This window comes from Aquarana catesbeiana, linkage group LG01 (genome assembly GCF_042186555.1).
Source record: "Aquarana catesbeiana isolate 2022-GZ linkage group LG01, ASM4218655v1, whole genome shotgun sequence".
NCBI lineage: Eukaryota > Metazoa > Chordata > Amphibia > Anura > Ranidae > Aquarana > Aquarana catesbeiana.
This window is the reverse complement of record NC_133324.1, coordinates 60,554,418-60,570,223: the sequence shown is the minus strand read 5'-3', so window position 1 is coordinate 60,570,223 and position 15,806 is coordinate 60,554,418. Positions and strand designations below refer to the sequence as shown.

The 15,806-nt window shown below is 43.7% G+C and overlaps 1 protein-coding gene across 3 annotated transcripts in view; it reads right to left on the bottom strand.

The window, feature by feature from the left end:
* DYM (dymeclin) overlaps window positions 1-15,806 on the bottom strand; it is a 566,463-nt gene that overhangs the window by 301,336 nt on the left and 249,321 nt on the right. For all 3 annotated transcript variants that reach the window (XM_073619238.1, XM_073619231.1, XM_073619222.1), the window contains exons 11-12: window positions 12,097-12,222; window positions 1,566-1,679 (exon numbers count right to left, since the gene is read on the bottom strand). In XM_073619238.1, the coding sequence (XP_073475339.1) occupies window positions 1,566-1,679; window positions 12,097-12,222 (240 nt within the window). The remainder of the gene's footprint in view (window positions 1-1,565; window positions 1,680-12,096; window positions 12,223-15,806) is intronic.

The following is a 15,806-nucleotide window of genomic DNA, read 5'->3' as shown; positions in this document are numbered from 1 at the left end:
TGTCTGCACAACTGTCTGTAGTCTCCACCGAAGCCCATGTGACATTTTTGGGAGACAGTTGTCACCATTTAACAGGAAGTTTATGAACAAGGGTTTCTATAGTAGGATCAGCAGGTATTATTTTAACAAAAGATGCAGTTTTAAAAAGATATACAAGTAAGGCAAGTATCAGCGTAGCACTGGATCTAAGGTGTGGGTTATCAGCCATGCAAGTAGGGACAGATGAACTGGCCTGGATGCAGAGAGTTTGCATCCAGGCGGCTCATCTGTCCCTAACCACATGTAACGGCATGTTAACATGCGAACAGAAAAACATCTACGGCGCCCGCCACCTCCAGCACTAGTCCTGTGTGCTGTCATTTTTGGTAAACACAGAAGCCAGCTTCCTGTGCCGGCTTCTGTGTTTAGGAGTAACAGCAATTCTTTAGTGCATGACAGTCCAGCCTCCTGGCAGCCACTGTTCCTGCACTGAGGACTGGGTAGGTAGAGAGAGTGGGTGGAAGGGCAGCCGGGGAATATTTTATTGCATGCCACAAACATTACAACGATCATGGCGCTCGCCACTACTGTTCCTATCCCCTTCTCCACCCAATGGTGGGCGGAGCTTGTGCAAATCTCCTTTCGATAAGGGGAAATAGTTTTACATCTTTACCCTGGGCACTGGTTGAACTTGTCCCGGCACTGGCGTTGATATTTGTTGCACCACAGCCATGTCAATCAGTCCTTGAAATTACATTAACATGATAAAGATTTTAGTGATTTGATTCACATCTACTATATAGGACAAAGCAAGAGCTTTGCTCTACTGCTCGCCTCTGCAGCCTACATTTACTTTTCCTCCTTACACGTGTCGCTCCATTTACTGCCGCGAGCCAAAGGAAATACCAGGTACTTGCAGGTACGAAGGAGCATGTGATACCAGGGAACAGAAAGTAAGGTTATGCATGACTAAATGTTGAGGTCTGCATTAAAGTGTGCTGGGTGCCCAGTGCACCACTGTGCCTTTAAGGAGGGGTGGGCTCCTTCCAGGCTCACCTGCCCTCTGCCTATCCATTATAATGAATGTGCTTCCATTTGTGCAGGCTCTCAAAATTTCAAGATAGGACTACAGAAAATACCGGGGTGCCTTGACGGGGCTCTGTAGCTTATGCATGCATTTGCAAATGTGTGCAGACTAAACCCCTGTTTTTAACACATGCTATTAGATAGGAAAATTTGGTTGTTTTCAGGCTGGTCAGAGAGTTGAGCAGGGAATTTCTCTGGTTTTGTTTTACATGCGTGTCCCTTCCATGTGCTCCTTGCTGCAAAGGTCAGTGATAGGTGAGCGCAGTGGCCATTTGTTTGTACTGCATTAAAGTGAACCTGTTGCTTTAGCCCATTTAGGCAAAGCACAGATTTACTGTAAGCATTTTGTTAAGTATTTTTTATAATTCTATAGTTGTGATAATGGGGTTTAAAAAAAAAAAAAAAAAAAGGTTTTCCCACATTCCACAGCCTGCAGCAGGCTCAATCAATCTAAATTTTAAAAATAGATTATTCCTGGATTTCTTCTTTAACATACTCACCCTGGTGCGGGTCATGTTGTACTGAATGGTTCGGATCACTACTAAGATGAGTAGACTGCCCAGAGAGATCTCAGTAAGTACACGTTCAGAGTACCAGGTGATGTTCTTTAGTATCTGCAGGTAAAAAGACATTATCATCTCTATCAAGAATTACATGATATAATCAATATATAATTTACAACACAACAGTGGAACCTGTGGTTCCGGAGCAGGAAATTAAGGCCAAACATCCTGTTAAATGGCCCCAGGCGACTATTTGTATGAGGCATAAACAAGAAGCCAGCAGGCTTTCAACAAGCTTCAGGTATTCCTAAAGCTCACTGAAGCCTGCTAGCAGCTTGTTTAAGGAAGAATTTCAGGTATGGATAGTGGACCCATGTACTGTATACACCTATGTATACATTATACCTGGTTGATGCCCCTAGAAGCTGGAAATCACTGAAGTAAACACCACTTCTCCAGTCATCCCCACTGGCTTCCGGGTCCCATGCTGAGCGGCTGTTCTGATGCATTTTGAATACAGGAGGTAAGCGGCTCAGCACAGGTGCCATTAATTGGGCTCGGCAGAGAGACGGGACCAAGCTGGACCAATGAAACTATGTAAAAATAGACCATACCTGGAAGTTATCTGGACAGCACTGATATTAAGATTTATGATTAACATCTCCAAACTAGAGCTGAATGATGTGTTAACTACTTCCAGTCCGGGCCAATTCTGACATTCCTCTACTACATGTAAAAAAAACCCTTTTTTTTATGCTAGAAACCTAGAACCTCCAAACATTATATATTTTTAAGCCGAGGCCGTAGAGAATAAAACGGTGGGAGTTGCAATTTTTTATGTCACACAAAGTTTGCACAGCAGTCACACCAACAAACTACGGTACATACCTAGAAATCTCCATAGTCAATGATTTAAGAGCCTTTACAGGTGACCAGTTTAGCGTTACACAGGAGGTCTGGTGATAGAATTATTGCTCTCACTCTGAGTTCACAGCGACACCTCAAATGTGATGCTATCACTGTTTACATACGCATTTGGGATCAATGAGCGTGTTCCCCTTTGTGCGTGAGTATGGAGGAACGGTTGCAATTAAAAAAAAAAAAAATGTTAAAATGTATTTATTTTATTTAACACTGTACCTTAAAGGGTTTGTTAACCCACACAATTTACTTTATATAATCATCTCTGTCTTCTAATGAAATGTGCCCCTGTGTGTGTGCTGTATAAAGAAAAGCCTATATATATACACCTTATCTGTGAACGCTGATCAGCGGTCACGTGACGCGTCACATCTCTCCTCTCCCCATCTCACAGATGCAGTGGGAGGGGCCGAGATTCCCCCGTTGACGTCAGTCTGGAGGGGAGGAGGAGAGGAGGAGAGAGCTGAAGAGATGCAGCGTGTCACATGACGGCTGATCAGCGCTCACAGATGCAGCACACAAACAGGGGAACATATTCTTATAAGAGAGAGTAGATTATATACAGTAAATCAAGTTATTACAGCAGCAGCATGGGGGGCAGGGGCAGACCCTAACACTTGAGATGACATGCACGGAGAGGAGGGGGGAGGAGGACACAAGAGCAGAGAGGTGAGAAAGCAGGGCTGCGGATGACAGAGGCATGCAAACTGACCATGGTGTCAGGGCTCAGCAGCCATGATTATTGTGGTCAGTTTACATAGGGGTGGGGAGAAACTGCCAGGAACAGCCAGGTTTTTTAGGTGGTACAGGGGTCCAAATGACAGAACAAGCACTGTGTCATACAACATGCTTTAAAGGAGCAGGATCTATTTTTTTGGGTTAACATTTTTTAACAACGTTATTGCTATCCCAAGGGATGAACAACATTCCTTGTGATCGAATGGGTTGTGACAGTTCTTCTTTATGGATAGATCTGGGGTCTATCCAGGGTTCTGGGTTCTGCCAGGCTGCTGGCAGAAAGGCTGGGTGATGCGACTGTGCCTTCCGTCCAAAAGAAAATGCCAGAATCTCATGCACAGGGGCTAAAATTGCCCAGTGTGTACGTACTATCATATTGTCTATTTGTGTGAAATATACATTTAGAGGCCCATGCAGGCCTAAAATAATTATTTCAATAAAACATCTCTAGAAATAAAAGTGACTGTCAGCTGAGCTATAAAAAAAAAAAAAAAAAAAAAGATATCCAGAAGAAATTGGGAAGGCAGTGACGAGGTCACCTGATGAAGGACCCTCCTCTTGTGCAATACAGAAGATAGAAGACATGGGCACGGGTAACAAATAGGATCCAGCAAGCTGCACTTCTAATAAATCATCCGCTTTATTATCAGTATAAAAAGGACACACAAACAGCAAAAAAGACTCCGCGGGAGCAGAGAAAAGTGCTAACACGTTTCACGATATCTAGTGCTTATAATCATGAGTAAGCGCTAGAGAGCACGAAACACGTTGACCCTTTTCACTGCACCTATGGTTTCTTTTTTTGCAGTTTTTGAGTCTTTTCTATACTGATAAAGCGGATGATTTACCGGAAGTGTAGCACATTGGATCCTATTTGTTACTTCTGCATTCGGCTGGAAAAGTGGAGCTGGCACCGCCTGTCCAAAGTTGAAGGGAATGGTTTAGAAGACCCACCCAGAGCAGCAGCATATACTTTGTATAGATAAAATGGGACCCGATGCATCACGTGACCATGAAATTAACACGAGTAGAAAATTTGATTTTTGTACTCACAGTAAAATCATTCATTGTTCATTGAAGGACACAGCCATATGTTCATGACAGATTGGCTTTATGTCAACACCTGAAGGAGCTAGATGCTAGGTACAGCCAAAAACACCCTATAGGGTGGACAAACCCCCATCTGCAACATATAGATCAGTCAGTAGCCAGCAGTAATAGGAACACCACTACTGAGGCAAGCAAACAAACAGGTCTGGTTCTGTGCCCTTCAATGAATTCAGAGAAAAGGATTTTATGTGGAGTAAAAAAATCTAATTTTCTGTTCATTAGGATATGTCCCAAAGCAGTGCCAGATTTAATAAGGGTGGGCTCATAACAAATAAACCAAATAAAAAACAAGAAACCACGTCCCGGCAGAAGTCAAACTATCTAGGTCCTAACTTCTAAGCGCTAGGTGAAAAATTGAGCTGTGTGTTGCAAATGGGGGATTGGCCACCAGCAGGGGGCTGCCCTCTGGACGTGTTTTTTGTTTTTGACTGCACTCAACAGCCTGCTCCAGCAGGTGGTGATATCAAACCCATCCGTCGTGAAGCTATGGCTGAATCCTTCAATGAACAAAAAGAGAAATGAGTCAGAGAGGTTAGCTGGGGAAGGAAGGGGAGAGTATGCTTGAAAATGTATTTTAAACAATGGTACACATGCAAACAGAAGAGCCTTTTACACTTTGTGAACAATAAATTTCATGAGTTAGCATAAGGCAATAAACATGACCTGATTCTCCCATCCAACATACTGTGTCAAACAGACGCAGATCAATATTATGGAAAACACATGGTAGATTGATCTAAATGAAACCAGTAATTCCCGTTTACCGCTTTTCACTCCATAGTAAAAGATCTCACGTTAAGTCCAGAACATAAAGGCTGAATGACTTTAAAAGGATCATATTTATTTATTGTTCTGAAACATGAGTGAATAAGATCCAGCAGAAAATGTTGGCCAACGCTGGAGATGGAGCTGGAACGCTGCCCTCGCCTCTGGAGTCAAGATATCAAAACCGCAGGACACAAAGCCCAACACAGAGCAGAGAAGAGAGGGAGGAGGAGAGCGCATGTAAAGTGTATGAGAACTATGTCATCCAGCTAAATGTATTTTTACGTTTAATGCCACAGCTTAAAGTGAAACTCCGCTATGGCTACCGTTTAATGTTAGTAGTTAGCCTTAGGCAAGCCTTCCACACCATATGTGACAAGCAAAGGATTTGTATTCCTGTGCAGATTTACAAATCTCTGCTGGCAAAACCATCATATTTAAATTTCTCCATACACATTCAGCTGCAAAAAGGAGCTTTGCTCTGTGTGTGGAAGCAACAACCTCTCTGTAGAGGTCCAACATGCTAGAGCTAAGCAATCTGTACATAAAAAATGTTGCAAAGCACTTTTTTATCCTCTCCAAGCTCCATTAATGTCCCTCCCCCCCCAACTTTCTCCCCTGCCCTGTATGGCTGGTAAATCCCAGGTGGAACCTACTTCTTGTGAGCCCAGGCTACTATGGACCCCAACCCCTCATGGGGGATGTCATCATGAAGTTTAGTCTCACAGTTCTCCAGGACAGAGAAGGGCTTATACATCTTTATACCAGCACCACCACTTGGTCCAGCAGAAAGTACTACCCACTGCTGCTAACAATGAAGATAAGGGTCCTTGATATCACCAGAATGGCCTGCAGGCTGGAAAAAAGGCATGTAAAGAGTTTTAGTAAGTAAATGAATACAGGGAGGGCTTCAGGAGGGAAGGCGGGTGGGGTTGTTGAAAGCTGGAATCCCATTTTAAGTAACCTTGTGCCTCCAGTGATGTCCGCTGCAGACTCTTGGCTCCACAAACTGCTGCTTGTGCTCTTCTGGGTTGAATGACATTCAGCATCCTACATTGGAGATCAGAACGTCATGGACAGACCCCCAGGGGGGCATCATCACAGCCTGGGCTGCTTCACAATACGGTGCTTGCACATCAGTATGAAAAGGAAGGAGGAGGTCTCCATATGGCCAGTGAAAAGCCAACTGGGAAAAAGGTATGAATGCTAAAAAAAAAAAAATTGTAAAGCATAATCTAGGTCTTAAGGGACAAACAACACTATTTGATAAAATATGGAACCCCTGGCCCTCTTATTTACAGGCACCGGATAATTAGAGGAGTGAGATGTCCATCTAGAGATCCAGGAATCCGATGCCATTTCTTGTTCCCGTTCTTCCCCTTCTCTTCTTCTTCTGCTTTTTTGAGACTTTTTTGTTGTTTTTGATGATAATGCCGGGTCCTACATCCCGACTTCTGGTCCTATCGGAGATTTATCACAGTATGGAAGCTGTTATACCTTTGAATTTACATTGTTAATATTTTTGATGGGATCACTCTGGGTTTGTACCTCTGGATTAGTTCCTTGCTTCTAGTCAACTACTGAACCTGTGGACTGTTCCTTGGTAACTCCACGGTAGCGAGTACTAACTGATTAACATATGGGACCATACCGGTATCTCTCGATTTTGATACTGCTGTATATTTTTACTGTTCTTGATAGCCTCAACAATGCAAAAATGTATACTAAATTGTATTTCTCCATTTGGTTAAACTAATAAAAAAACACGATAAAAAAAAAAATGGTAAAAAGATAAAATATGTCAGGTTGGCTCCAAAAAGGGAAGAACAGAAAACTAAAGAGGAGGAAGGGGGGTGCTCAACCTGGGGTGCGCTTTAAGTTAACCTCTGACTTGGTCCACCTTAATAAATGTTTTAATCCATTACAGTCTGGTGCCTCAGGAAACCTTTACTTCTTTCCGACCTGCTAGCAAAATGTCCCAGTTCAGCAGAACTGAAATAATTATCTTCTGGTGAAAACTTAGATTTATTTCCCAAGCAGAGTGCTGATGCGTTGCGAGCCACACACACTGGAAAAATAGAGCATGGCAAAAACATCAAGACAAGGCTGGCATTTTGGGATTAAATGGCAGAAATTACCAGGCAGGAAAAAGGAAAATGAGCTGGGATCAATGGACTTAGCCAATTTATTATGTTGGTCCTAAGGGCAGCGCTTCAATAAGAGCTGCTTGAGTGTATAGAACACGAGTACCTTCTTACACGATCGGCAGTGTGTGCGGCCCTTGTCTGATACAAGAATGATGCTACCCATTCGTATTTCAGGTTGAGTAATTTGGACTCACTGGTGAGATCTCCCTGTAGGACTACCGAGCTCTCCAATGACATAATTAGGATGACAAGAAAAGAATCCAGTTGTGAGAGTGAGACAATAATGATGCCTGCAGGAATGAGATGAAGCTGAGAACAGAGACACACACAACTCACTCAAGGGGTTCCCAAGGTAAAAGAAGAGTTATTTATCCAAACAACAACCACCCCAAGCTTAAAGCTGAACTCCAGGCAAACAGTTAGATGTACAGATGAAATACGCATACAGGAACCGTTTTCATCTGCCAAAGAATTTGGATTTCTGTCCATGCAGTCCTAAAATTTACCCCGCTCTAGCACACAGCACAGCCCTGTCTGGCAAAGGCAGAAGACTTGATTTTCTCTGCTGCGGTTTTGTAACATAGGTTTTGTCCCTCCTCCAATCTAATCACAGACATACAGAATAGAGTGCAACTCCAAAACCAGATGCAACAGTCCACGTTCATTTTAAATGTTGGTAATAAAAAAAAAAAAGTAATTAAAACCGCCAATGTGTTTCACTCCTCCCCCTTCATCAGGGCTCAACACAACATAAAGCGTGGATGGACTCAGAGACTTCCCAGATCTTTAGGAGAACCAGTATTGAACTCTCTGCATGGAGTAACAACTTCACCGCAGCAAGCTCGGTTTTCTGTCACTCTAATTCTATCAATATGGCCCTTGCTGAGCACTGCAGCACAACTGTCTGGCTCCTTGTGCTGCCCACCCTCTCCTAGTGTGAGCTCTGCTATACAGGGATTGCATATGGCTTATACAGAGTAAAAATCAGGTACTCACTCTGCTTGCATTTAATGATGAATTATTTAACATTAATTAAATTGCATTAATTTGTGTTGTTTATATCTGTCCGGAGTTCATATTTAAAGTAGAACGTTTTTTTTTATTTTGGATAGAGTAGGGAGGGATATAACCCCTGTAAGGTTTATTTTTAACCCTCTCTGTCCCAATGGGGAGATTTCCCTTCACTTCCTGTCCCATAGCCAAACAGGAAGTGAGAGGAAATGCCTGCAAATTAAAGCAATACCTTGGGGACCCCCAGGTCACCAGAACTAGTGTCCCCATTGGAAGATTTGCCTTCTATTACTCTTCTGGGGACAAACCAAAATTTGGGATTTTCTTTACTTTCACTTTCAATGATAATGGTAAACAGGACAAATAGAGAAGAATAATCTCTTTAACGGGGGCACAGACTGCAATAAAAACTGACAGAGGTTCTAAGTTTTGCCTTTAGTTATGCTTTAAGGCTGTGTTCACACTATCTTCGCATGCGGCTCACAGCAGGGGTCCGGTGCGTCCTCGATCACCGTTTCGGGTCCGATTTCAGCCGGAATTTTTGGCTGAATTCGGACCTGAAACGGACCAAAAGACGCACAGGGCTCCTGTGCAAATTCGCACTGGAGCCGCAGCGGAGATATGTGAATCGGCTCCATAGAGAGCCAGTCAAAATCTCCTGCTATTGCGAAATGGATGCAGGGAAACAAGCAATAGTGTCAACCCAGCCTAATGCCGCGTACACACGGTCGGACTTTTCGTCTACAAAAGTCCAACGGACGCCGACGGACTAAAGCTGGCTGGTAATCCGATCGTGTGTGGGCTTCTCCGGACTTTCAGCAGACTTTTTCAGCCTCAAATCCGACGGACTTTAGATTTGAAACATGCTTCAAATCTTTACGTCGTAACTACGACGGACCCCGAAATCCGCTCGTCTGTGTGCTAGTCCGACGGACAAAAACCCATGCTAGGGCAGCTATTGGCTACTGGCTATGAACTTCCTTATTTTAGTCCGGTGTACGTCATCACGTACGAATCCGTCGGACTTTTGTGTGGTCGTGTGTAGGCAAGTCCGTTCGTTAGAAAGTCTGCTGCAAGTCCGCCGAAAGTCCGCCGGAAGTCTGTCGGACAGGCTGTCGGACTTTTGTAGACGAAAAGTCCGACCGTGTGTACGCGGCATAAGAGCTAGTTCAGACAGGGGCAGCACGACTTGCAGCGCAACTGCCTTAGGTGACCTGCACGCGACTTCAGCGGTGGCTTGTAAAATGACTTCTGTATAGAAGTCAATGCAAGTCACCCTGACGTCGTCCCAAAGTAGTACTGGAACCTTTTTCTAAGTCGGAGCGACTTGAGTCGTTCCTATTAGAACGGTTCCATAGTACAGAACGGAACACGAATTGTCAGGCGGCTAAGTCTGATGGACGCCGACGGACCAAATCCGGCGAACAATCAGATCATGTGTGGGCTTCACCGGACCTTCAGCGGACTTTTCCAGCCGCAAATCTGACGGACTTTAGATTTGGAACATGCTTCAAATCTTTATGTCGTAACTTCGCCGGACCCGGAAATCCGCTCGTCTGTATGCTAGTCCGACGGACAAAAAACGACGATAGGGCAGCTATTGGCTACTGGCTATCAAATTCCTTATTTTAGTCCGGTGTACGTCATCATGTACGAATCCGTCGGACTTTGGTGTGATCGTGTGTAGGCAAGTCCGTTTGTTAAAAAGGTCAGTCGTAAGTCCATCGAAAGTCAGTCGAAAGTCCGCTGGAAAGTCTGTCGGACAAGTCCGGTCGGAAAGTCCGCCCGTGTGTACGCGGCCTTAGTGTCAAGATTTGGGTAGGATGAACTTTTAAATGCATCTGTCAGCTGGGAACAATCTTGGGTAAGATTAGATGAGGGTCAGGCTGACCAGCCCGAACCCCCCGCACACCGCTGATATCATCCACAAGAAACTTTATTGGAGACTCCTCAGACAGAACACCATGGCAGAACTATGTTCTGTCTGAGCAGTCTCCAATAAAGTTTCTTGTGGATGATAATAGTGGTGTGCGACCCTCCATTTCAGACTTGCATCATCTTGCATCATCTGCTACAGGAGTGTAAGTGGGTTCTGTGCCGGTCTGCCCTTCACAGCCTAAGTCTTAAAGACAAAAGTAAACTCTGTATGTTTTTTTTTTCTTCCCTATAGAGGAAAGGCATAATGGGCTAGTATGCAGTATATGACACTTACCTGCAAACATCCCCGCTGCAGGACGCATCCATCCTCACCCGTCTTCCTTCCGGGGCCGTAGACTCCAGCTGCGTGACTGGCCGGAACCACGTGACATCATGCCACACGCTCCTGAATAAACGGCACAGGCGGCCGTTCCTTCAGAGCACATTCGCCAATGACATCATCAGCACAGTATACAGTAAATATCTCCTAAACAGCGCACATTTAGAAGATATTTACAGTACCTATAGGTAAAACTTACTCTAGGCTTACCTATAGGTACAAATTACACAGGGAGGTTTACAACCTCTTTAAGTTATTACTAAAACCAGTAATCAAATACAGAGCCAATTATTTAATATGATAAAGAGTAGATACATTTATATAATATTACAGATTGAACTGGTCCTTTGAGGGCAAACATAATGCTGATGTGACCCATGATGAAGTTGAGTTGGACACCCGTGCTTTTAAGTTTCAGGCTCTCCTGAATTTGCCTTGGAAGCATCAGTAAAGACTACAGACAACCTGAGACCAAGTGATCTAAGCGGCCTATGCTTCACAAGAGTGAGCTTGCCACATCCTTCCCTTGGTGCATCTGCGAAGTTAAGCTGACCACAGACTGATCGAAATTTCGATCAGTGTATGGCCACCCCTGTTGGGAAGAAGTCAAGTGTTTAATTTGATTTCTGTTGAGCGAACAAATTGGAAAACCTATGTCGATCAATACCTGCAGACTGCTGATCAGTGTATTTTTTTCTTTTTTTGCCAATTCTTTACTTATCAAATAAGAGAAAATAGTACAGAGGTCACTTTCTGCAATGATAGCAGACCTAAGTGTACAGCAGGTTTACAAATCAGAAAGAACATATCAAACATTGGGCCAGGTAGGAGAGAAATGCAAACCCCCCGAAAAACAGTGACATGGAGCTAGAAGCCCACATCTTAAACACTATAATAGACTGAAAAGTGGAAGACTGGCGTCTCTTACACCATGGCGCCCAGTCACCTCTGCATTTTCAGGTTAGGAAAAAAGCAAACAAAAAAAAAAGAAACGGGACCAAACAAGCAAACAGACACACAAAAAAAACAGGGGGGAGGGGGGTTGTTGGTTAGGGCTACAGATGGGAAAGGGAATATGAAAGGGGGAGGTGTTCACCATGGCCCCGCCCCCAGCTTGTACACCCGCTGTCAATCAGAATTGCGTATGATCTGTGTATTCTGACAGCACCAGGTCCAGCTGTCAGAATACAATGTCCCAGCAGATTTCTACTTCTACTCCACCTCATTTGTGTGGATGGAGGAATCTGCTAGTTTTTTTTTTTTTTTGTTCAGCCAAAAACTACCCCTTTATATCCAGCTTTAGATAAAAAAGCGACAGAAACCACACATACATGACCAGCAGAGCCAGGAAATTGCAGAATGTGAGCATAGAGATAGACATGGTGACTTACAAAAGCATAGATGGCCAGGCCATCTACACCAGAACTTGGCCATGTTTTTACACAATGTGTGCACAAACCAAATTATACTTTGTGAATGTCAAATTTTTCATGCAAAGCTCACTTAATGCTTGGTCACTAAGGTAATTCCTGAAACTTTAAGTCATCTGTTACTTTCTTGTGCACAGTAAAAGTCTTACCACTTCATGAATAGAGCGATTGAAGCCATCATCTTCTGTCAGGATGAGAAGAATGATCAGAGCCATATAAACGTGGTGGGAATTCCGATCCTCAACATGGTACAAGATCTCCAGAATGGGCAATACCTTCAAAAAACAACAGATAAGCATTACATTTCTTAAACTCCTAATATGTTGCCACTTGTCATCTTTAGACCCTCTTGCCCCATTGTTGATCCCTTCCATTCTATGCATGACTGCAGGAAGTCATTAATGAGCACCTTCCATTGAAAAAGTGGACACAAACTTATCAATACAATTATTCAACTGATCATATGATCCTGAAACTTGTGTTGAATCATTCCGAGCAGCATCCAATCTGCTTTCTGGGAACCAAGGTCATCATTGGGGCACATCAAAAACACCAAAGTGGACTCACACTACCCCAGGACAGCACAGCTCCCAAAAGTCACAGGAATACCCACTGTTGTCACAGAGGAGAAAGGACCTGTGTCATCCATGCAACGCCAAGAAAACGTCTGGGTTGAGGGCATGTATGTATTAATTTTTGTCTTAAAAGAAATGAGCAGGGGGTCTTCAGGATTGAGGGGAGCTATTCTATAGGTGGAGTTTGGCTTTAGTTTACTCTCTGATTCTGATTTTCCATCAAAGTTGAGCAGTATGGCCTCCATCTCAGAGCTTTTACTGACTGGGAACCAAAATATTTTGTGACAAAAAGGTAATCTTTGTATTCTTTTGGTTTATTTTCATTAACATTGAGCGACTCTTTTCTAACGACAGAAACAGTCTACTTTAAAGTGAACCTGTGACAATGGGATTATATGGGAATCCAGATATCGGTGTTATTATAAATGAACATGATTATTTAAAGCAGTATTCAACCCAAATTCAATTTAACCACTTGCCTCCTGGGTACTTCCAACTCCTATACTGCCCAGGTCAGTTTTCGACTTTCAGCGCTTTTTTTGCACATTGAATGACAATTCTGTGGTCATGCAGCACTGTAAAATGGTTATCATTTTTTTCACACAAATAGAGCTTTCTTTTGGTGATATTTAAAGAGGAAGCAAACGCTGCATCTTTATTTTTTATTTTTCCTGAGCTGCAAAGTAAAGGCATAATGTGCTAGTATGCATCGCACACTAGCACATTATGTGAAACCTACCTGCAAAACGAAGCCCTCATTGTCATCCCTGGAGGCTGCATTCATCTTTGCCCATCTTCCTTCCGGGCTGTGTGACTGGCCAGAGCCGTGTGACATCATTCCCGGGAGCCACCGCTCACAGCACAGGGCACTGAAGAAATGTCACAGGTAGCCGTTCCTTCAGAGCGCACGCACCGATGACGTCATTGGCGGCATATACAGTAAATATCTCCTAAACCGTGCATGTTTAGGAGATATTTACAGTACCTATAGCCAAGTCTTATTATAGGCTTACCTACAGGTACAAACAATCTATGGAAGTTTACTTCCTCTTTAATCACCACTGGGTTTTTTATTTTTTGCTAAACAAATGAAAAAAGACTGAAATCATGAAAAACACACTTTTTTCTTTGTTTGGTATAAAATTTTGCAAATAGGTATATTTTCTTTGCTGATGTGCGCTGATGAGGCTGCACTAATGGGCACTGATGAGGAGGCTAGGATAGGCGGCAACGATGAGCACTAATAAGCTGCACTGATGGGGTCACACTGATGATCAGTGCTCTAATTATAGTGTAAATGTGTGCTGTCACAGGATTGCCAGTTATCAGCTTTCCTTTCTCCCACACAGTGACAGCGCTTAGGCCCCTTTCACACTGGGGCGGTGCGGGCGCCGGCGGTAAAAGGGTGCTATTTTTAGCGCCGCTTTACTGTCCTTTGGTATTCAGGCCGCTAGCGGGGGGGTTTTGCTCCCCGCTAGCGGCCAAGAAAGGGTGAAAACCACCGCAAAAGCGATTTGCCGGTGGTATAGCCGCGCTGCCCCATTCATTTCAATGGGCAGGAGCGGTGAAGGAGATGCTGCTAGCGGGACTTTTACCGTCCTGCCAGCGCACCGCTCCAGTGTGAAAGCCCTCGGGGCTTTCACACTGGAGACACAGCAGCGGCTCTTTCAGGGCGCTTTGCAGGCGCTATTTTTAGCGCTGTAGCGCCTGCAAAGCACCCCAGTGTGAAAGGGGTCTTAGGAAAGGAAATGCGAATAACCAGCATTTGTTTACATGGGATCGGCTCTGATTGGACACAGCTGATCACATGGTAAAGGGCCATTGTGATTGGCCCTCTAACCACCCTGGTGGTATGATTATGTCAGATTTTTGCATCTCAATTGTTTTGCATAGAAATTTGGCGTTTTATATTGTAGGCCTGTAATTCTTGGCAATAACACACTTAAATCTGTCCAAACAAGAGTCTAGTAGATATCCCGGGTATGATAACGTTTGAAACACAAAATCATACATTTTAATATAATAAATAACTATAATTAATTATAAAAATAACAATAATAAAATGAATTTTCCCACGATTCACTATCACTCAATTCTGCAAGTGTTCTAATTTACTATCGCTGTTTTCTAGCTGGTCTAAAACCACTTGACGTAAAGGGACACTTTTTGGTTGCTATGGACAATCTCAAGTTTCCAGGCAGAAAGAACAGTATTTATAATATAAAACTGCATGCAGGACACTGCACTGAGCACTAGGGACAAAAGGGATGTGAAATAATTTCATACAGTTATGTAATCTGTGAAATTACAGTGTACTGTATGTGTTATGAATATTGTACTTTTTGTATTTGCCGCTGGGCTCCACCCCCATGCGTCGCAACGCTGGCAGGGAACGGAGCCCGGCACACAGAGGCATCGGGCGGAGGACAGAATCCTGGGGACAAGGTAAGTAACCTGCACCAGGATCCTGTAATGCAATCCAGAGTGTGGCTCAGGGTTATCGCTAATGGTACTGAAATTTAACCCCGAGCCACACTCGGGAAAACCGCCAAGGAGGGTAACTTGATCACAGGACACAGTGATCACAGAGCGCGTTTGATGCGCAGGGGGGAGGGGTTCTGGGAGGATAGACGCGCTCCCAGAACTGGATGACTGCGCTAAAGCCGTCTTTTTGCTATAGCACGGTCGAACAAGTGGTTATTATATTGCAGCTTACCAATTCTTAGATGTGATTGGCTGCATTAGTTTTATTTTTTAGGCTTGCTTTCTTTTATTTTATCATCTAGTGATCCAGCCAGTAGGTCTGTTTTTCAAAAGAAAAAGGTGTCTTGCAGTTGTATTAAAAGGAAAAACAACTGTTTGTTGTAATAGTATATAAAGCTAGAGCTGGAGTTTGGCTTCAATTTGTTAGTGTATTTAAATCTGCTAGTACATCCAACACTTCCCTTCCCCCAAACTGGCATGGCTGCTGTCTAAAGGTGCCCCCTGTGCTCCTCCATCCAGAGGGGGGCTCGCTAATACAGGAGGAGGTGTGTTACCAGCCAGATCACAAGGTAAAAACAGATGGGGGGAAAAGCCTAAGTAAAGAAAACCAATGCAGCCAGCACATCTAAAGATTGGTAAGCTGCAATATATTGTCTTTTTGGATCTTGGTTTACTACTGCTTTAAGAATATCTACATTTCCCCTTTATATGACTTATCTGATATTGAGATTCTGGGGTGTCTGGGGGAGCCAGAGTTCACCTGAAATTTGACATTTGCCTGTTAGCTGCATGACTCCACA